The sequence below is a fragment of the Euwallacea fornicatus genome, chromosome 2 (assembly GCF_040115645.1).
Source record: "Euwallacea fornicatus isolate EFF26 chromosome 2, ASM4011564v1, whole genome shotgun sequence".
In the NCBI taxonomy this organism is placed as follows: Eukaryota; Metazoa; Arthropoda; class Insecta; order Coleoptera; family Curculionidae; genus Euwallacea; species Euwallacea fornicatus.
Window position 1 is genome coordinate 6,351,747 of NC_089542.1, and position 24,358 is coordinate 6,376,104.

General features: G+C 33.6%; 1 protein-coding gene and 1 long non-coding RNA gene across 2 annotated transcripts in view; one reads left to right on the forward strand and one right to left on the reverse strand.

Moving 5' to 3' along the window:
* LOC136345739 (uncharacterized) overlaps positions 1-13,622 on the forward strand; it is a 31,161-nt gene extending 17,539 nt beyond the window's left edge. The window contains exon 3 of the long non-coding RNA XR_010733202.1: positions 13,283-13,622. This is a non-coding gene — a long non-coding RNA (uncharacterized lncRNA). The remainder of the gene's footprint in view (positions 1-13,282) is intronic.
* Positions 1-23,216, reverse strand: part of LOC136345731 (chaoptin) — a 64,780-nt gene extending 41,564 nt beyond the window's left edge. The window contains exon 1 of the mRNA XM_066294280.1: positions 23,039-23,216. Coding sequence (XP_066150377.1) covers positions 23,039-23,066 — 28 coding nt within the window. The 5' untranslated portion in view covers positions 23,067-23,216. The remainder of the gene's footprint in view (positions 1-23,038) is intronic.
* Positions 23,217-24,358: the final 1,142 nt, after the last annotated feature.

The window sequence follows — 24,358 nt, forward strand, 5'->3', positions numbered from 1 at the left end:
ATTTTATAAAATTTGCCTAATTTTTCAAAAATCCCTCATATGGGCAGGTACAATAGTGATTTCAGAAAGTGCCTTAAAAATTAGGGCTTATCCTCAAACAGAGTGTCGAGGTGCGTGATACTCAAGTTTTTAATAATTTTTCTTGAGGTGGTTCCTTCTTTTAGTTTCATTTAGATCGTATTAGTCCCGTTCGCATGTGAATAAATTCAATTTGTCTGTTAGAATTAATTAATCCAAAAAGGCTGTTCCTGAGTTTAACCCAAAATCTCAAATACTTTGAGTTTAAGTTTTACCTATAAAGTTATTATTTATATTAGCCGTTGATAGGAATAGAAAAGTAGAAGCGGTAGTAGCAGTAATATTCAAACAAGGAAGACGAAATCCTGCAATTAGACTCTTTGGGCCCCTTTACGTTCCCCAATTCACCCTTTTCCCTCTGTGTGGACACTGTCCTCTTTCTCCAAATAGCTCGTCCTCTCGAAGAAAGACAAAATCTTATTCCATTCAGAGTGTTCCAAGTTCCTACCTATACCTAAGACGTGACCTTCATTACAAACCCCATAACTGGTATGAGGATTCCTCTTTCACCGCAGGAATTGCATACGCCTGTTTAATCTATAATGATCTGTTAGAAGTCCCAAGTGCATTGCCCACATTTCCTGAATAGAGATGATGTCTTGAATATATCCGGGGCAGATAAAACATCTTTGGCTTATCTACATTCCACTAACTAGATACAATTTGACTTTGTTCTTCTTCCATGTCCATGAGTTCAGCATTTGGGAAACCATGAAAGTTGAGTTATTCAAATATCACATAAAAGTACCTTTTCTTATAATATATTTCAGTTATTCTTTTCCTTCTTTTGTTCCCAACGAAATTGGGCTTTCAAAAGTCGATTTAAAGCATACTTTTTCCTCCCTTTCTTTGGCAGGTATTTCAGCGCTAGGCGGACTCAGTACCATTTGGTACCAAATATTCAAGTGAAGGCCTTCGAGGCATCGAAGGTGTGGTTACATAAGGATGACAAAGGCAAGGAAAAAGCCATAAAAAAGCCACTCCGTCACCGAGTTTCAAGCTCGATTGCCCTTTTGGCTTTCCTGTTACTTGCGGCTGGAAGGAAGAATTGTTCTGTAGTGGAGCCCGACGGTAGGGACTTTCTTAACCCCTAAAACCCAAACTTAATTTGGCTCGGAGTTTCTCCCCCTTTCTTCTTCGATTTACTTTACATTTAAAGTCAATATTTTCCTCTGGATTAGGCAGGAAAAAAAACGCCCATCGTGAATGTCTTGTGAGTGGTGCGCATTAAGGCACCTCCCTTAAAGCTTGAATTTTCGTTATTCAACCCTTATGCAATTAATATGTAGGGCCTGCTTTTAAAAAAGCTTTTACCTAAAACCTTCATGTCCACCTATTTTTGGAATTAGAAAAGTTTCCAAGTTCCATTGAAGTGTGTTATTGGGAACCGCCTGACACGGAATTGGTGATTAGGAGCTCATGAATTCATCATACTAATTCACCAAACGCGTCTCTGCATCACTGGATAAGTTTCTAAGTAATCCTACATCCACCAAAAACCACGGTCTGGAAGATCGAAGTATTAGATTCGTCCTGACTGTTTTTAATGATGAGGAATTTGTTCTTTTTCATATTGTAACTAAGCTATAGTTTTAAAAAAGTTGTCCGCTTCTGCGATTCTGTATATCCTCGCTTTCAATGACTATGGATCAGTGCCATTCATTCATGATCGAGCAGTATAAGAGACCTGAACCTATTCTTTCGTTACGTTGGTCTTCCTTTTTCAGGGGATAGAATATAAATATTGAAGAAATTAGTCATCGCCGTAGATCACACAAAAAATGTTGGTGTATAATAATTCATTTCATTAAGTGCTCAATATTTTAGCTGTTATTACTGAGTCAATAATAAAATCAGTTTTCAAATTTTTCGCAAACATTGGCCAAAGTTTATCCAGCAATACTTCTACATTCCAGGAAAATTCTATGTTTCAATTTTCAAATACTTTCAAATGGAGTTTTAAACATTTTACTTTTTAAATAACTCCACTGAAAAGAGTCTAGTGGACAGGAATCTGCAGATCGTGCCGACCATTGTAATGCACCAATTCTGTCAATCCATTTTTCTGGAAATTGTTTATTGAGCCATTCTCGAAACAGACTCTATTATTGTCTCGTTGATAACGACTCACATTTTGAATACTTAACAAAATGAATTATTTAATCCCAATAAGCTATTTGTACTAATAGACATTTTTCCTTTTGATTTCCGACTCCATTAACCGATATCGGTTTTCTGGGTATAGTTATATAACAAACTGAATTTCGCTTATAATGATGAGCCACTCGATGGGGGGTGCCATTTGAAATATCAAAGTGAAGGTAGCTGGGCGTAAAGGGGAGGCTGATACAATTCTCTCTAATATCAAATTAAACTTCTCCTGGACAACTGAATAGATAAAAAAAAATTATTGACCTCCAAATCAACAGATATTTCCAGTCTTTCGTTTTGAAATTAACTCCCTGTGTAATAATATACAAAAGCCAGTAAAAGAAACATAGTAATATATGTAGGTTTTTATTTCATTAGTCTAGGGTATAATTCAAAACTGTATTTATGAAGGTGGAAGCGGCTTTGGTCTTCACTTTGAAATAGAATCAAATATCAACACGAATCGGACTTGGAATAGAATAGTAATTCCCCATCTTCGGGAAAGTCTTAAATACTAAACCCTCTGGCGGCGCACCATGGGTGTACCCTAGTTGGGGATGCCATCGATACCACGTGCACCACCCGCCGCATTGGATCGTGGTGCTGATGCTGATAAGAAAGAAGTCTTCCGTCGGCGGTACTTGCGTCTGCATCATTAGGGCCGACAAAAACTTATCATAAGTAAAACCAATGTCGACAAAGTTACTCGGTGGGAATTCTCACGCACCAATCAAAATCTACCATGGGCGTGCCAAAGGGGTACATCATCTCCTTAACAATAACTTAACCTTAACTCTATTTACAATCTACCACCTTTCCGATGGAGTCTCGATAGGTCGAGACTCCATCCATCCTTGATTAGGATCAAAATGCACAATGCAATACAATTAAAAACTATGTACAGGGTGGTTGATTTGACTACTGGATCCTACATATACACGTATATTATATATATTTTGTATTATAAAGACCCCAGCTAATTATTCTATAGGAAAAATAGTTTGATAAAACTAAACAAATTCTGAAAAAACTAACATATAAATAACGCTTTCCACGAAACAATATCAACCAAATAATAATGTGTAGCATACCTCTTATTCTTAATAATCTTTACGTATTTTTTAGATATCGATTTAAGAAGAGTATTTATTTTGGACATATCCATATTGCTCCATATGTTTTGAATGGATCAGTTTTAATCTTCCGTGCTTATGTCATTTTTTTTCTTAATTTGCATTTTTAATTAATTCCATAAATTTTCAATTGGGTTCAAGTCTGGGTTTTGCACTGATCAATTCAAAACAATGACTGTTGATTCATTGAGCCAATTTGTAATGATTGTTGCTTTATGTCTTGGCTCGTTGTCATGTTGCAATATCCAATTAACTGCCAAGTTGTCGTCACAAAATGATTTCATTACCTTTTCAAAAAAATTTAAACACTCGAACTTGTTCATTTTTCCTTCAATGAAATAAATTGAACTTATTTTATAGGACGAAAAGCGTCTCTATAGAAGATAGAACCTCTACCATACTTTATTGTGCATAAAGTATACTTGGACTTTTACCGTTTACCAACTGATCGCATTACCGATGCTATCTAATCAGATCAAAAAATATTTATTTTGGTCCGGTTACTAAGCAAAACCTTTTTTCAAAATGCTAAGTGACAATATGAATATTTTTGGACATAAGCAAGGTGTACTTTTCAATTTTTCGGATACAACAATGGTGTTTTTGCTGCTCGTCTGCCTACAAGTCCTACCTCATTACCTACCGAATTGGGTTGTGTCCGAGAAATGATTTTTATACACCTGTCTAGGTGTTTACTCGGTTTTCTTTGCCGGCCACCACAACGTCTGTTACTAATAACATTTCCTCGTGTCTTGTACCTCTTTAATACTTTGAATACTGCGGAGTTGTATAAATAATTATTTTTAGAAATGTCTTATTGTTTTGTTCCACTCTGAAACCTTTTAACAATTTTTATTGGGAAATCTTCAGATAAATATTTTCCAGCAGGCCTTTCGCCATGCTATGCACTAAAATCGTGCACGAATTCTTCACAAAACGTAGGATTAACTTAATAAAAATCGATACAAAGTATAGTTTCTTTACTTTTGTCACAGTACAAATCATAAATCAGCAAGAAAATCATCGATAAGAACAATAAAAAATCGAACTGCGCACGTTGAACGAATGCTCGTTTATAAATAAGACATGGTATACGTGAACGTTACACAGGGTGGACTTAAATTTATTTCTAAAAATTTCCGAAATTTATTTAGTTTTTTCCTTTAGTGTATATACAGGGTGTCCCACAAGTGTTTCATTATATTTCAGTGGGTAATAGTACATTGAAAAATAATATGACTCCCTATATAAACCATATTCCAATAATGCTTCATTAAGAAGATACAGGGTGTTAAACTTTACTTAAAAAATTTAACTTTTATTGATATATTCAAAATCGTTTGAGATATGTAAGTGAAATTTGGCATGTTTTGAGAGTTAATGTAGACGCATTTATTTATGCAAAAGGGCTATTTTTCGTTTCACCAGTGACGTGCGTACGGACACCTCTCAGCACATTTTTAAAGAAAAACATGGTGCGCCACTGCTTTTTATCAAAATAAAAATTATTTTTAGAAGTTTAATTTCATTTAGAAGAAAAATGCTCACTTGACTCTTTTTCGTCCGACGTATCGTTTGCCAGTAAAAAATTGAATACCGTCTATATGCATGATATTCTCTAAATGGTTTTAATAATATTAAGTTTGTTTTAAATATTATTTATTTGCTATAACATTATAGAAATTGTTCAAATTGGTGGCCATTTTGTTCAATACATAATTGAGCTCGCCTGTTCATTGATACTCTGATACGTTGAAATATTCCAGGTGTGTTTTAAGTTTAACACCCTGTATCTTCTTAATGAAGCATTATTGGAATATGGTTTATATAGGGAGTCATATTATTTTTCAATGTACTATTACCCACTGAAATATAATGAAACACTTGTGGGACACCCTGTATATTATTATTTCATTTACTTACTCAGGCTAATCCATATGTAACATAATACTGAAAATATATTAATAAAACCGTATATGAAACGCCCATTGAATTTCAACATTTTGAATATATTGGACCACTGGATGGTAGCGGTTTAGCCATTTTTTTGCTGCTTTTTTCTGTGACCTATGGCGATTACTAATTTCTTCAATATTTAGATGAACCATAAGTAAAAATATATGTCAAATTTAAATATACATTCGCAACATTCTCAAGAAATTATTATATCTTTTTGAGAAAATGCTGACAGTGAATTGTGAATCTTAAATTTGATGTAAATTTGTCTTAAACCACAAGGCCAATGCGAACAATGCGTAATGTAGCTGGATGAAATATAACGCTCGACCATTAAAAAAGGAGCGTTGATTAAGCCATTTATTGTCTACGTTGATGAGTTTATCCAAGACATGCCTCTGATATTTTAACGTCTAGTTGAGTTTTTTCTTAATGATCACCCGTTATATTACTCGGCAAAAAAATAACTCTTGCTTCTAAGCCATGAATAGTAAAAGTAGCGCAAGTAACGAGCACTCTAACTTAACGGTCTATTTACTTTTGATCCCTAACTTTACCTCATCTCCTTAAACCGAAATATTTGGATGGTCTCTTTGGGAAAGGTGCTCAAAGAGGTTAACGATTTTCCCAAGAAATTAAGCTCCCTCTTAATTAATCCTACTATTACCAGTTCGTTATTTTAGGCCCACTTCATATTATTTCTGAGCTCTAAATATGGTGTTTTTTCAAGGAAATGCTATATTCGATCGATTAAGAGGTTTGTTGATTAATATTAAATGCCTTTTCATAACTTGGGAGAACACGCCTGTAGTCAGAATTCATTTTGTTGAATTGTAAACATGGCAAACGAATTGGTAACATGAAAATTTAAACAATCGTTCTGGAGAACTGGGAAATAATGATATATTTCCTGGATGGTAAGCTGAAACTATTTAGACTGTCAGCTAACGTAACATATAAATCAATTCGTATCGTTCCAGATAGGTTCCAGCGTATAACAGCCCAGGAACATATGGCCCCCGTTATTGAATTATTGAAAGGCCCTATTTCGAATGCAAATAACGTTTAGTTTAGTCTATTTTCGATTTGAATTTTCCAGTGCAGTTTTTGCGCAATATTTTACGCCATTTCCTTTCATAAAATACAGTGATGATACAAACTCGGACACGAATTGGATTTTTTAGTTCATATATACAGTTATATTGCTTTTCGTGTCTTCAGCTTCACGCCCTTTAAAGGAGTCAATTATCCCTGCAATAAAAGCAGAAAGGAAGGTGAGATGCGAAAACACTACCCTAAATAGGTTCCTTCATTGCCACAGAGAAATTGACTTTTTTCCTGAAAGCCCCTCAAGTTTACTTTAAGGCGCAAATGGATGGCCCCGAGGCGTAAACTTTTTGCCTCCTAGTTTATAATATATTCGACTGTTTATGCTCCTAAGTGAGCCGAGGAGGGTCCATTTATATCGTAAGGGGAATAAAAGAAAATTAAATTCATTTGGCACCCCAGTTGGGGACGTCAACGAGGCTTTTATGGACCAATAAAGTGTCTCTTGTGTTTACTAAAGCGGCCACAAAAACAGGAAACGAATATAAGCGTAGCGAATAAATCCAACCCAGCAAATAAAAAATGGCTCGTCCATGGGCCCATAAAGGGCCACTCGCTCCTCTTAATCGCGAATTTTGTTTGTGTATATCTACTGAGTAATTTGTCCCGGAGGTTAATTGCGTGTGTTGCCTGATTGGCGCAATTAGTTTTCTGTCCGGAACGTGTTATTTAACGTCGTTACCCGAGCTATAGTGTAGACTTTTGCAATTAAGTTACCACGGTGTATAGTAATTGTTTTTCGATATTGTTTGATTAATCAGGCAAGGCGAGGATTTTCATGTTCAACATACAACCAGAAAGAAAGAAAACAGTAAAAATAATGAACACTAATAAAGACGTCTTGAGAATAGTATTCAATCGATTATGAGTTGAGTACAAGTAGATAATACTTAATTAGCAGTGGATAAACCGTCATTCTAAACTTCCAACGTACTCTCAAATCTGCGACTTTCGTCTTCGACGTTCGTTTCTTTTTTAATAAAGAAATTACAAAAATCATATCTGTCTTCCTCAAATCCAGCTGTAAGTGTGACATTTCAAATTAAAAGTCAGAATGTGTCAGTATCTACTCGGAACTTTATTATTTTTATTATTATTTATAATTAATTCTTTCAAAATATCTCGCGCACTGCCACTGGTTTCTGCATATGAGATGACCGCCTGCCCTGATAAAAACATGCCTTAGAAGATTTTTAAATTTAGAACCAAATTGTAGTACTAAAAGTTCTTTTAGTAGTACTAAAAATCCTTTTAGTACACCCCAGAGCCCTTAAAATTCACGTTTTCTAACGTCCTCAAATGAACCGTTTTCGTCGCTACACTCACTTTCCTTTTATAAGACTCTTCATTTATACGTGTTAAAGATACATTGCGAAGTTGGAGGAGTTTAAAGATAAAATCATGTAGTGACCTTTATTTTCAGTTGCTGTTTCCCATGGAAAACAGCGGCGAAGTCTATTTTCAAGTATTTTTAGATCTTCATTTTAGCAAGGGTAGAGGCACGCCGTCAATTTTTATGTTTTCAAGATACATACTGTTCAAGTAAGCTTTACTAATTTTTTAATACTTTTTCTAAGAAAACTAGGGATATTGAGTGGAATTAAGCGAATTTCCAAGAAAGTACTGGAATAAAAATTATAGATAGCCAATAAACTGATTTAATTTTTAGCAGATTTAGAGATACGTCCTTTAAGAAATTCATAACTAAATCAACCAGCCATTTTAGCTAATTTTGTTCAAAAATTTAATAGTGAAGTAAAAATTCGAGAATCTTTAACCATAGTGGTCCTAGTTATACTAAAGCACTTCTCGAGTTGAGTTGTTTTTAAGCATACATTCTTGAGGTGACTCCTCATTTTCAGGTATTTGTTCCAAGAAAAATATTGATGAGGCAAAAATTCAAATATCCATAACAGCTTTCGGAATACGTTAGAGTCCAACTCGGTTATAAAAAACACGAGGGGAACAAAGATTTTGTTCGCTATAGCGGTGGGTTCGTTATATCTGATTCTAGTTAATGTGTCTATACATACAGTATGGTAACTTTAGTTGGAATAAATTTGGTATCTACACAGCATTTGATTTTTTGCAAAGTTGTTTAAATACATCAATTTTTATTTTACCTAATACACTTCTTTCTAGTGTTCTGACGTACAAATGTCATGCCCTTAGTTAGGGCGACGTTTACCCTAAAAAGTTTAAATGTACAGGGGTTGCAAGTGATACGTTATTTTAAAAATCTTTTCAACCTCACTTTATCTGATATATTACTTTCCATCATAGAGAAAAAAAATCTAAAAGTAAATTGTTTTCATACTTAAATGTTGTTTATTTACTTGTAGTTTCTTCTGCGAATTATTTCTGAAACTTCACAATAATCTAAGTATTAATTCAATAAAAAATTTAGTTCTTTTCGTTTAATACAGAAAAAACGCACTTCACGTAAGTTACAAAATTGCGAATAATGCGATAGTTAACTAAATTCCATAAAATCTAAATTACAATGATGATTGAATGTGGCGACAGAGTCCCAACACAAAATGAGGTTGTTTAATTATTTCGACAAAAGTATCCTGATTTGTCACCCATTAATCAAGGGACCATAAGTAAAATTTTAAAAAATTTAAAGACCATGGTCATTGTGAGAAATATCCCAAGGAACAGATGCAAAAAATTGAATACAATACAAAAATTAACGCGCTTTTGGCATGAAAAAAAAACCGGATTACATCATCCTGGCAGAAAACTTTTGGAAATTTAATCAATTATACATCGGTTTTGAAAATATCGAAAAATGTAAATACATCAAGAATTGATCGAGAATGATGGAGGTCGACGAACTGAATTTTGCAAAAGGATTATAAATGCTGTTCAGCAATTTTAGATATATCAATGGATTTTGTTTATTAATGAGACAACTTTTACATTAAATACACATGTCAATAAACAAAATTGTCTATATTGGTCTGCAATGAATCTTCATTAGATGAGAAAAGGTCACACGCAGTATCTTGCAAAAACAAATGTTTGGGCGGGTGCCATACGGAACCGAATATTAAGACCAATATTTTCCGATAAAAACTTAAATAATCAACGATATTTAGAACTGCTTAAAGACGAACTAGTTCCTACATTAACTAATTTGTTTCTTAGTGAAGTAAATTCAGACATGGCGGACGAACTATCTTGTTTACAACAAAATGGATCACCACTACATTTTGCTCAGAATGTTTGTTTATATCTAGCCGAAATTTTTGTAAATCGATGAATAGGAAGAAGAGGCTCAATAGAATGGCCGGCGAGATCTCCCGATCTCACTCCTCTCGAGTTCTTTTATAGGGATATCTAAAACCTAATGTCTACAATGCGAACCCACATGGTATCAACGAACTCAGAGAACGTCTAAGACAAGAAATTAGGCAAATTATTCCAAACATTACTTTAGAAAATGTGAGAGATGAGTTTGATGACCATTTAGGGCTATGCAAAGAAGTCAACGGTGAGCATTTGGAACAGCTGCTGTTAAAATATATAATAATTTGATTGTGTAAAATGTTGTTTTTTTTAACATTATTTTGCTCTATGATGAAAAGTAATATGTCAGATAAAGTTAGGTTGAAAAGGTCTTTAAAATGATTTATCATTTGAACCCACTGTCCGTTTAAAATATTAAGAGTAACTGTTATCCTAGCTAAAGGGCTGATATTTGTAGCATCAGAGTATTACCAAAATGTGTATCGGATAAAATAAAAATTGAAGTATTTAAGCAATTTTGCTAAAAATCAAATGTCATGTAGATACCGAATTTATTTCAGTTGAAGTTACCACACTGTATAGTTCGTTTCCCTTGGCTGATGTTAACTGTGTCCACTACAAGGATGGTTGATGAGAAGTGTGAACTAAACCTATATATATGCACATTCATTTTACATAAGGCCAAATGGGCATCGACTGATTTATAGATAACTCAAATCTTATCATCCAATAATAAAAAAATGTAGCTATTTCAGTCCAAAATCCCACAAAATCGAGTACGATCAATACGTAGGGATTCCCCGGTTTCGAGATCATCCCGACAAAAACCCTAAATTTAGCCTACTAAATTTTTCACGGTGGTCTTTTTAATGGACATTAGTTCGTTATAACCGATCGAACCTCTAAATCCTTCCTCGAAAAGCGTTCCCTAAAACCGAAAATTCATTGTAAACCTCTCTATATTATCCGAACAAGAATAACACATAATTAAATAGACACTTTGTGTTAATTCCTGACATTTACTTCGTTAAAGGCCACCGTTCATTATAACCTAGGTTCGTTATAACGGAATTCGAATGTATGGGATGTACACAGTTTCATGGTGCTGAATAGAACCTTCTTGTATAAGATGAAAACATTGTCTTAAGGCGAGAGGACAGCCCTCAAAAATTGAAGATACCTCATTTTGCAAAAGACTTCTTACCTGCTTAATTAGTGTTCGCCAGTCAGTTTTATCAGCAGTTCAACTTGTATCAGACATTTAACTCAAGATTCATGTTGAAAGTAACGTTCTTGAAAGTGATTTTCTGTGCTTCAATAATAGCATTTTTACACCACTATTTCTTGGGTTTTCGAACTTCGTCCACAGCACACAATGGGACGATCATCCGTTCCTTTAAGGTAATTTAGTCTGTTTCTTAAGGTTAACATACATCGTTTATTGTGATATTAACGAATATTATTTTCAACGTAGTACATAGTAAAAAGTATATACTTAAGCTTCATACATTTAAGTTGTAAATAAGGTAATATTAACGACCTTCTAATTAAACTTAAACAAATAATTTGAGGTTATAATGAGATGAACGAAAGAGACGTCTAGGAGAAGGACTGCAATATTATCAGTCTGTCTCTCTTTGTGTGTTATACATATTCTATCCTTATCTGGCATGCGTCTGGATGTTTTTATACTCTGTCTTATCTATGGTGAAACATTAACCCACTTTCTTCAGAGCTATCGCTTTATTAAATGGATTGTCCCCTTTAACGGGCACTAAACCCTTCGCAATGGAATGTGTGGAATGTTGACGTGACATAATATTTGAAGGTGCCATGTGTTTTCCATTTATCTGTACTCACCTTGAACCGTCCTTCGCGGTAGATTGTGGAACGAACGCGGATATTTGAATATTAAGAAACCCTTTCACCCTAATTTGGCTTTTAGCCTAATTTGGTTAATTGTTTAACATAAAATAAAAATAAATCTAAACAAAAAGAAATTATAAAAACTGTGAGAAATAAACCTTGTTGAAAACATGTGCTTTTATTAAGATTCAGAACCCTACTCTTTGCTTCGTAGACAAACTTTCGACTATTCTAGGAGTATTGCGAATGATGATTTTAAGAAATTTGATTCAATGTTACGAATTGCTTCAGATAGTTGATAAGTAAGCCGGATGATTATTTCTTCAGTAATTCTTTTACATTCTTAATTTTCATCGATAGATATTTTTGCAATTGCTGCAAAAAGAGTGAAAGATGGGAAAATACAGACGAACTCGGTTATAAAGAGTGCAAGGGGACAAGAGATTTTGGTCGCTAGAGCCGGGAATTCGTTATATCCGATTTTAGTTAATATGTACATTCATAACTATACAAACTATTATGTTCGTCTTAAAAATTTTTATATGGATTTTTTTATTTTATTTTATTTTTTTTTATTTCTACGCACCACCTTGGTACTTTAGAAATAGTGACCTTCACAGAGACCTGGGTGTGGACACCGTCAGCGAAACCGTCAATAAACTTGCGAGAAGACATGAACAACGACTTCTGCAGCACGTCAACGTGGAAGCGATCCAACTCCTAGACAACACTAACCTGACCAGACGACTCAAGAGGATCAAACCCTTCGAGCTAGTTTAGTGTGTGAATAGTAAAAACAAAGTGAATCTTCACGCGTCAATTTCTTATTAGAACCTAAGGACTACTAATTAATTACTAATTAGTAACCCCTAAATGTAGCTAAGGCACATTAATATTAGAACAAAATTACTCAATGATCATTCTCTGATCAGATTGTAATTCCCTTAAAATGCTTCTGGAAGAAGCGTTTCAATAAATAAAAAAAATAAAAAAATGTGTACGCATATATTTAAGACTTATACACCAATTAAAGGAAAAAAAGGCCCCTCTTCGGTTCTATTTGCATCTAATACCTAATACCAATGTAATACATCATATTACAACTACATCCAAACATACTACATATTTATTTTGTATCGAAAAGTAGTAAATTTTATTTTCCACTTAATTTTTAATGTCTCCCAATATAGTTATTTTTTGTCATTAACTGACAAATTACCGGCAAATTAATTTGTCATTTTTTAGATTTATTATGTTTATTAATCTACAATGGCAGTAAAACGTCTTCGTAATCTTGATCTACGAGTTCCTCTTGCTGTCCAAAATCCAAAATCGCGCAAAATCGATTACGATTGAATATGTGGGGATTCTCCGGTGTTAAGATCATCTCGACAAAAAAAATACCCTAAAACTGAGCTACTAAGTTTTTCACGACGGTTTTTTTCAATAAACATTAGTTCGTTATAACCGATCGGATATGCAAATTTTACCTCAAAAAGCGTTCTCTAAAACCGATGGTTTGTTATAAATTTACATGTTATATCCGAACAAGAATAACACATAATTAAATAGACAGTTTGTATATTGCTGCCATTCAGTTCTTTAAAAGTGACCATTAGTTATAACCCAGATTCGATATAACTGAGTTTGAGTGTACAACCGTGACCGAAAAATAAAGAGATTTTTTCTTTTAAACCTCGTGGAGATTATCAGATCATGAAATAATTTTTTTTCAGGTTGGTAGCACTGTCTGCGACATCTGTGCCAATTTTCATATCAATGTATTCAATCACTGCAAAATTACACGTGTTTTTGTAAACATATAAAAGTGAGTTTTTTTGTGTGTACTTTGCCGTGTTGAGCTAAGAATTTACAAAGAATTTTGTTTGGGGAATGAATAGTGTACTGCGCGAACATTGAGGATGTTACAGAAGCCCTTTGGTGATGTGGCCATGAAGCAAAAAGTGTTTACAAGGAGTAAAAAGTCTTCAGAGAAGGCCGAGAAGCAGTTCAAGACGAACAGCGCCCCGGAGGACCATCAACATTTACTGATTCCACGTCAAAGAAATCAAAGATTTGGCGCTTTAAAATGATCAATTGACAATTAGAGATCTTGCTAATGCTACGGTGATTTTATTTGAATCAACCCTAACCTGAACTAATCTGAACTAGCCATTTTAAAAGATGTTTGGTGCCTAATGCCGGTAAATCTAGATTGGTTCCAAAAATACTTAATTAAAAAAAAAGCGACACATTAAAATCTGTCAAATAATGATTTGTCACTACTGAGACGTCATGAAGCGCATCATTACGGAAGATGAGACTTGGATCTATGCGTACAATTCGGAAACATTCGGTCAATCGAGCGCATACCGTAAAGGCACAAAAGGTGAACCAAGACCGAAAAAATCGCACCAAAGTCGTTCAAAAATCAAAGTAATGTTGACAGTTTTCTTTAATCATTGCAGTGATGTGAATTATGAATTTCTTCTGCTATGCCAAACTATTAACAAGAAACATAACTTGAGCATTATGGGTCGTTTGCATGAAACTATTCGCCCCATAAGGCTAGAATTATGCATAAACAATTCTTCGTTTTTGCACTATGATAATGCACCGTCCCACACTGCATTGTTTCTTCGAGAACATTTTGCCAATAATTCCACCCATATCGTTCCATAACCACTGTATTCGCCTTATTTAGCACCGTTGGACTTCTGGCTCGAGCTCAAAATACTGCTCCGGGGACACCATTTCAAGTCGATTGAGGAGATAAAATTCGAATCGAAGAAAGTATTGAAAGCCCTCCCGGAAAAAAACTGCTCTGCCTGTTTCGAAGATTGAAAACACGATGGTATAAATGCATTGTCTTCGTCGGGGAGTACTTTCAAGGCGATAAAATTTATTTGAAAGAAAATAATAAAGATTTGTCCTTTCATAAATAATTTCACCTTATTTTTTGATCACAGTAGTATGCACACCAGCGAATATATCCTTGACTTGCATCACTCGTCCAACGATGCTAATGATTCATCAATTTATGACATCGGAACCCGTCCTCAGATTCACTCTTTCCAAGTTTTAATCAACGTACTAAACGTTCATAGAATCATATGTAAAACATCGTAAATGAACTAAATAGGTTTGTAAATCCCTCTTCCGGCAATTGCTCATCATTCTCAGTTGCAAATCCAACTCCATCATCTCCAACTGAATTGCCATCTTATCCGCTATATAACTCTGAAGACTTAGCACTAAAATTCGCTCCATCTCTATGCATTTCTTGTTCGCATTTGCTTTCGGTTCAGGTGTAGATCTTGAAAGTACATGCGAATAAACAGGGCTTGTCATGCGATTCGAGATGTGGCTGAACACGGAGAGACTCGCATGAATGTTAATGAGCTCCCTTAACCCATTTCCCTGGATAGTTTTATATTTAGAACTAGTTTCGCCTCATGTTACTCATTTCGAAGTAGCCACTTTTGATGTGCCCGGACTCAAAATCTCAATTTCAGTTAAACTAATTCAATTTCCTGGAGCTAATAAAAGCAAGGTTTCCTTTTGTTTTAATTTAGAATGAAATACTTTTCCAGGAGGGAGAATCCGTTTCGCGGCCCAGTGGAAATTAATTCGGAGGCTCGGCTTTGATAGCATTGTAATAGCTTTTCTATTCGAGTTAACTAATTCTTAAAAAAAAAAACGAAAAGCGTCGCCCCGATTTCTAATCAGAAATGGGAAATTGCTGATAATTAGCTGCGAAAGCAATTAAATTTCGTATTAAGCTAACGAACGTTCCCTCGTCGAAAATGAAACAGCTTTTATCCCCCCAGTTTCGCAATCTTTGGTGTCGGGTTAACCTGGGGAAACGATCATAAGTTCAAGAAGCTACTAGATACCGCTATTTTCAGTCCTATATTACAGGGGCTAGTTAATCATGAAACTAATATATTGTGTTCAAACAAGGATCCATAATTCTTGTATGAAACTCACATAAAGAAGCTGATTAATATCTTAACAAGGTTTTGTAAGAGTGGATTTCATTTATCATTCATGGCGAAGGCTGTCAAAACGAGGTTTTTCCACAACAAAATTCCTGACTTTATTAAAACCACTAATGCTTTTGGGACTATATTTTAATTATGGTCATCGATAATGGTGACTTTCGCATGTACGGGAAATTTTTCTCGAAACTGCATATCGAGAAAAAATATATTTTAAGTGAAATATTAAAAATAATAAGATATGGAACATGTTTTACATCCCTATCCCCCACATCATGTTTACCACCTCATGTTGAATTGCCTATTGGAGCAACTTTTTACTTCGCACGTAAATGTTGAATTTGGGCCATTAAAATACTGCTCAAATATTCCGTTTTTAAATCTAATTTTTGAAAAAATTCGAAGATTTTTAGGTATCATTCCGGTACTTCTTTTATCCAATTTCATGCGAAAAATCCCTATGAAGACAGTGATACTCAAAAAAGCACAAAATTCTAACCCAAGCTCTTACCTGATTTTTATAGCAAAGCTAACTCAAAACCTCCGAAAACTGAAACTAAGAAATGTGCGGATCGCCAAAATTGTGGAATTGTGATATAAGCCAGAAAACATAATTTGCGTGCCTTTTTAATTTTTTTGAAATATCCTAAATTTAAATACAAATAGAAAAATAAACAAAACATATGAACATGCAACAGAGCTTTAGAGTGTTACTGGTTGTCTTATGGTAATATAGGATTCAGGAAACCACAATACGCCGTGATAGCTTGTAATTCGTCACATTCTCATTTGTGCCGTGATGTTCATTCTTATAGATCTTTTAAAGCATTTTCAAAAATTTGACTTTTTACAAACTTTTTAACAAACACGATCACAACCATGCGGATGAGAAAGTCGGTTTGCTCCCGTCCGGGTCCACTTGGTAGAACTGAGGGATCCCATTTGTCCCTTCCGGCCGAGAACGACAAGATTCGCTTCGGAGTTCAGGTCGTTCAGATCCGACCGTGTACCCTTTATTTGATCAAGTCATGGACATTACGCAACAACCATATAGTTAGCAGACCAAAATCATCGTTTTTGACTATTGTATGATGAAAACCAAACTTGCAGTGTTTGAATGAAGGCGTATACGAAGCACCGTGTAATAGATTTTGACTGTTGTTGGTTGCACTTCGTATTCTTTCCATGATTTTTGGGAAATCTTCCATATATCGCACTTTTGATCATTCCAAAAGAATTTCTATTGTGGTAAAGTAGTATATGTAAAGCTTGATTAATTTGGTTGATTTATGTACATTTCGCATTTATCTTGTGATGTAAGAGCGAAATCGTCGTTTTCGACAGTTTCCGATTATTTAAATAATATTTGCTGGGGGTAATCTTCAGAGTTCGAAGTACTCTCTTTATATAGAGAAAATCCTAAATTTGTGTTATTTAAAATTAAGTTCGACTCTCTTTGACCAACCTTGCCCTAACAACTCTTTTAACCAGCAGAAATTTCATAATTTATTTTATCTTTCCAACGTTTTTTCCAACGATCTTATTTAATAATAAAGTGAATTTTGAAAATTTTTCTGCGTGAAAATATACATTCTTCATTTAGTTTGTTACTTGTCAATAGCTGAAATTTAAATCAAATCGTACTTTTTAAAATGGAAATTATGATGTGTTCGGTAGTGATATTTGCAGTCCATTAAAAGTTGATTCTGGCGCTTTTTCCAGGATTAGAAATCCTAATTTTTGTATTTATAAGTTGCCTTTTTTAGTTTCAAGTGTAATTTATCAAACAATACCTAATGATTCATCATATCATAAAATAATACATTCACATTTTTAACGACAATGTAGTGTCTTATCTATTATTGTATTTATTAAAAAAAGAATGTATAAAAACTTGGGAAAAGTTAATGAAACATGACGAAGTTTTCTTCCTCCTGAAGACTAACTTTTTGCACTACCCTAGGAATTTTTGAAATATGTAATTAAAGTTCAAAAAATTATCCAGAAAATTGCAAACTTTTTTAGATTCTCAGAGTCACCTCTCTCAACAATATGAAGGGGAAAATTTTATCTATTTTGATAACATAAACATTTCATTAGATATTTGCCTAAATTCAACGTACGATGCTACAAGAATCATGCATCCAGGATTTTGTTAAGTTACAACATGGAAATATTCACTTTAAGACTTAAGAAGTAGAAAAGCTTTTATGTTTATAAAGTTTATAACTAATCCAGAGAAGTTTCCCCAAAGGGCTGTATTTAAAGCTTCCTTATAGAGTTTTAATTTATTATGAATTTCACGATTCAAATTCACTAACAGGATCCGCGAGAAATATTTATACACTGTTTTTTACTCTGCCAGTCAGGACCAAATGAGCCTTGGAAACTCGAGAAACCCTCGAGAACCCTGAGAGCTTTTAAAAATTTATTGAGAATTCTACAGTATTCTTTGAAGCTTTCTTAATATTCCTTCGAGTTCGATATCACTGAGAATTATTAACTGAGAGTAACTGGCAATTCCAACATATATCTTGTAAACTTGTCCAAATCGTCCGGTTAATCAATATTTTCTTAGGATGTTCTGGGAATCAGATATTAGTTAAAGGAGTGTAGAGTTAAAAGCTATGTGAGATCTCCAAGAGAATAGGATTCTTTTAGCTCCCTGAGCTTCATCTTATTTAAAAGCTATTTAGAAATAGAAAATCATTAAAAATCTCTATAAAGTCTCAATATTTAATTTTTATTCCCAAGGAATCGTTTGATAGTACTTCATATTTTTGTCATTCACAATCTCTTTCAATATTATAGTTATGATCAATTAGTATTAAGGTTGTTTATTTCGAACTTGCATTAATTTTTGTAATATTAAATTAAATATTAAGCGCTTTGTGTTACGATCACATATTTGGTATAGTAAATATTTTTGATGCCTTCCATTTTTTCTACTTCATTCACCATCATCACTGACTTTTTAATTTTTAATTTTTTTGCCAGCATTTCAAAACTAACTAAGCTCAATTTCAACATCATTCCTAGAGCACGTGATTGTCCTTATCTAAGATAATGGGAGAAGTGGCATCGCCTTGACAATTTTTTTTTTTTTTTAATCAATTCATGATACAACTTCCAGGAACTTCTTATCAAATAGATAAAGCGAGAGGAACAAAGAAGAGTTCATGAGGAAAGTATCCATACATGCAAATCGTAGCAAGCATATACAGGGTTCGCCATTACTCCGGCCTTGGTTCCTGGTCTCTTTGTATAAATTTCAATATGAAATGTTTAGTACAGTACTAATTTATATCGGAAAGCTGCATGATTTAATAATATTTTTGTTTATACAGAGTGTTCCGTTTTCGCTGGGCAGCGTAAAGTTATAATTTTTTAAATCACAACCCATAATTTTTTTATGCCATTTGATGAAACCTTAATTTAAAAGGAAAATACATTAAATATTTTTTAAATTGCTTGCGGCGTTGCCATATTAGAGAAATTTTTTTTTAAATGCAGTATCAAAAAAAAATTATCACAAAACTTGTGTTTTTTGAAATTTGTTGTTGTAAAGTAGTAAATGAAAGTCAGAGGTACTTAAAAACTTTAAAACATTTTTTTAATGCAACATACTTTTTTTGTATAAGATCGCTAATTTGCAAATTTTACAAATTGCTGAAACTCGTTTTTTTTTTAATGGTACCCATGATTTTTTTCAAGTCTTTCTAATGTAGTTTTTAATTCTCTATTAATTTGCAATAACATCTTTTCATCTAACAAATACAGTTATGGAGATATTTACAAAATTTCAATCAAATTGCAACAGGCATTATTATAATCTAAAAGATTTATTCTAGTAGGCTTTGCTTCTATTTAACAAAAGCATAAATTACTTATTTCATTTAGTTGTCATATTACTTGTCACTACCTTCTAATATGGCAACGCCGCAACCAATTTAAAAAATGTTTAATGCATTTTCCTTCTAAATTAAGGTTTCATCAAATGGCATAACAAAAAATTATGGGTTGTTATTTAAAAAATTATAACTTTATGCTGCCCAGCGAAAACGGAACACTCTGTATAAACAAAAATATTATTAAATCATGCAGCTTTCCGATATAAATTAGTACCGTACTAAACATTTCATATTGACATTTATACAAAGACACCAGGAACCAAGGCCGGAGTAATGGCGAACCCTATATATTAAAGAGAGCGATGACAATAATCGGGACTGAGAAGAAATGTTAAATAGAGGAAATAGCACGTAAACATAATAAATGATGCTTAGAATGTAATTAAGCAGAGAAAAAAGGCACGAACAAATAAGCAATTGAAATTTCTTGAAATTAATAGGAGTAGGAGAAACAGGCACGCAATACCAAGGGAGGAAAACCGTTTGTTCTTGCTAATGCAATTTGGGATAGTTTAAAAATATCCTACTCTGAAGCCCATTTCTAACATCACATCCGATTGTTTTGAAACCGTTTTCAAAAGCATCCACGACACGCACTTGGACCAAATGCAAACGAAACTCATGCGAGCTGTCTTTGTTTTGAACTGCGTTTTTAAAACTCCACATTTCCGTAAAAAGGTAGAATGATGGTGCACTAGAAGTATGTTTTGGAAATAGGGACCAATTAGAATTATAAAAAAAAAACGATTTAAATCATGCGAGATAGAGGAAATGACTGAAGTGATTTGTATATAAAAAAAAAACAAGACGAATTAAAAGTAGTACGAATGTCAATTTTATAAAAAAAAATAATGAGAAAAGGAGATAGACGTGATTTTACAGGAAATTTATATATAGGAACCGTAATTAGATATAATACGTGATTGAGAAAAAAAATCTTGGTCTGGAATTTTCGACAACTTTGGGGTCAACTTTGTTAAATTCTTCTGATTGTTATTGATTCAAGTCAGTTTGGGTGAGTAAAATTTTCTGATTTTTTCGTCCAGGTCAGTGGAGATTGCAAGCTGATTCATGTTTATTTATGCTAGTTTTTAAACGAGTACCTATGTCAGAACATCATTTAATTCAGTTTAATATTACCAGGTTAACGATTTCCATGCATCTTAATGATTTGTTTCTATTCATCGATGTTAACGTAAAAATAATTTTGAATTGGATAAATAAAAAATTCGTGTTAAATCATAATAATTTTATTTTATTTATTTCATTCCACTTTTATTTATTTCACAGTGAGTTTTGTTTATTTCAATTTAATCCACGTATGATTCAGGTATCAAAAATGTGTCCCAAGTACGGTGTTCTTCATTAATAATACAGAAATCAAACAAAAGATACGAAAATACGTGTAAAGCCTTCAAAAGTTGGTTTGCTAAGAAAGATACACAGTATGCCAATGAGAAGGAAATGTGAGCTTAGTTTGTTGAAAGGAGTGCGACACTAAAAGCTTCTGGAGGTTTATGAGCACTACATTTCATCTTAAAAACCACGTTTCTCTGTGTGATTCTCTCGATATGCTATAGTTTTCAACGTTGGTATTTTTCTTAGAAAAGAAGAATGTGAGAGGTGAACCGAAAAAACGGAATCTCTTCAGTATGTTTTATATGGGTAAGTAATTTTTTTAATAAAGCTTCAGATCAAATATTTATGATTCATAAGCTAATTTTTTTTAGATTATTTTTCGAAAAATTCTTTTAGTTTGGAACGATTTGGGGTATGACACACGTTTCTCGACTGAGGGAGTAGTATTCAAATGATATCGAAACTGAAGGACGTTATATAATTAAGAAAATTCCATGAACTAAAGCTAACATTCAAATTACATTTTCAGTAACTAATAGAAAATTAGAACGAATATATTACTCAGAAACAATAAAGTTTCATTTATATGAAACCTCCCAATACAAATTTGTACAATACGTTTATTGCGAATTATCGAAATGGGAAATGTAATAATGCGTTAGTGGACAAAGGCAGTCTAGACTAATGGGCCATAATTATTGCAGACTACTTAAATCTGCAAAGCTGGGCCTACTATACTGGCCATATGTTTAAACGAACATCTACCAATTTGCTATCAAACAAAGGTATAAATTTGTTCGGGCTGAACAGACACTGTGGTTGGATGTTTTCGACAGTAGCAGGGTGTATGTCAAGTCTCTAGACGAAATGAAATCCAATTTACCGATAAAATTTTACTTGATAATTCATCAATTCACTAAAAACCTTAAAAATTCGTGGTTATCTCTACATTTTACTTACCGTTTAGCTCAACGGTAGTTGAATGACTTTCCGGATTATTAGCTTTAGTAACCGGAAAATGGTCGTCATTATTTTGCAGGTAGGTATAGTAACCAGTCACAAATAGACAGGACACACAAATAAATAATGTTTACTTAAATGAATTGGGACAAGAAAAATGGAAAGAATGATATTGAAGTTATGGCAAACTCACAAGATTCAACATGAGTTAGAAATATCTAGAAATACTATTAAAACACATTGGTAAAGATAATTAATTTAAACGGGAGAAAGTACATAATACAATTTTCCAGTGAAAACAATTCTAGTTAGTTTCTATCCGGAGCTTTATCAATTTGCCAGAAATAGCCGAAAGCATTAGACGAAACTGGCAGGCGCAAGCTCGTTAGTTCAAAACTGGAAACCCCAAAACATCCCCATTTTAAATAATTTAAGTTCTGGATTCTAAACATTGCAGCAATGCAATTTTCTAGTTAACTCTGGAAATCCAGGAGATGGGAAAAACACATTTCAATAGAGTATTCCTGTGAAAAGCCACTGGCAAAAAGTTCTTTTACTAAACCTAATGTAAATGTAATGTAAAAGGGTAGATTTGGTGGCGTTTTATTCAGTTAATTCGAATTTTTAATCATATTAAATAATATAATCCCGCCTTGTTTATAAACATTCCCAAACATGTAAATTTTGTGATTAATTGCATTTGAAAATACAGATGTTCATAAACATGTCATCTCTACTTCACCCTCTTCCGGTGACCGTTATTGATGAGTTTGTGATGTCTTTTTTGAGTGTATCCCTAAATAATCAAATTTAAGGATATCATTTTTTACTCTAAAATTTATATTTTTTTATTAATGTCCGCATGCATTGAAATACTGAACTTGTCCTACTGGACCATACTGTACAATTTTTTTTAAATAAACGATGTATGAATATGCAACCCGATATTCCGCATGCTCTAATACACTTCACGCCATCTGTCTTTGATACTGTAAAGCTCGCAGCTTTTGATGATCAAACTATTTTTTATTCTTAACGGTGGTTACACAGTCAATTAATTTTAGATCGGTCACTTCAAAAATCCAAAATTTGTTTCCATGGAGAATCTCGAACTTTAAACTTAGGACCAATTCCATGACTAATTCTATTGATATAACGGGAGTCTAAAACTACGAGAGCCAATGCTTCTGCAGCATTTCCAGAATCTCTCGAAGACCGTCAAAGCCTCAAACTTCTCAATATTAAGAACCAAAATACTCACTATACATTTTCAAAACATCAGTCAACATGTCACCGAAACCACCGCACCATAAACCAAATCCCAATCACTACATCTTCACCGTATAAATCCACTCGAATTCATTCACCACTTTCACAGAAACTTTCGCGACTGCGTGGGAGTTTCCAGAATTCCCAACCCGCGTGTCCCCTCTCTGGAAATCTGGAGCGCACTGCGAACTTTAAACTTCCAAAACACCGATTTCGGACGGCAGGTGAAGTATGGCACAAAATGAGCTTGCGCCACGAATCATTAGGAGTTTAACGAGTGGAGTAGTGTCTTAGGACTCCCTGGTGCCACGAGGAGCTATTTTGATAAGGCTACTATCTTGTAATGAGAAGAAATTGTGTTGCAAAAGGAGAAAGGACCCACTTATTGTTGGAGAAATTAGGTTAAGCTGACACAAACTTTTGGCTTTCAGAAGGCGGTAATTATGCCGCAATTGTGGACATTAAGGAGTTCTTGCATTGATGTCAGGAAAGTTGCAAAAAAAAGCGTATCATATATTCCAAAGTTGTGCTGCATAACCTTTTTACCCGTTTAAATCAATTTTCCAAATAAAAACCGCTAATTTCGTAAAGAACAAGGTACTGCTATGTTTGCGAGATAGAGGGAAGGTTTAAATATTATTTAAATTCTCTTTAGAGGTTCTTCTATTATGTTCGTAACCCGGGTGAAGATATTAAGGAGTGTGATATAGGTGTTGGGGGACTAAAAACAAGTTTTCAACATCAAGTTCCCCACTAAAGATGAGAGTCTATTATTTTCATAAACACTCTATCAAATTAGTAAGAAATTTTCCGCAATATTTGTGACTTAGAAACAGGATATACAGGGTGCTCAGAAAGGTCACATGATAAATTGTAGAAATTATAGAGAAGGCCAAACTAATGCTAGTATTTCATATAAAAAAAATCCATTGTTACCAAGTTATTCGCTCTTAAAGTAAAAAGTAAAAAAGGTATATTTTTTGTAACTTTTAAATAATTACCATGGTAACAATAAAAGTTGGGCGAATTCAATAACTCCTAGTGATGCTTATTTTCATATGTAAACAGGTGTGTCATATATCTTCCTTATACAGGCAAAGTCAGTGTTTTTCATTTAAAGTCATTAATTGTGTTGATAAGATTACGAAATTAGAATTTTTTTTTCGTATCTTGAATTTTTCATATTCTTTTTTACAGAAAAAGTATATTTTACTTGAATAGATTTCCTGTCATTTTTTTTAGAATATCTCATTTGTTACGACTTGATTGACCAAGTCTTCATATATTTTAAAGTTAAGTTAAAACCCTAAGT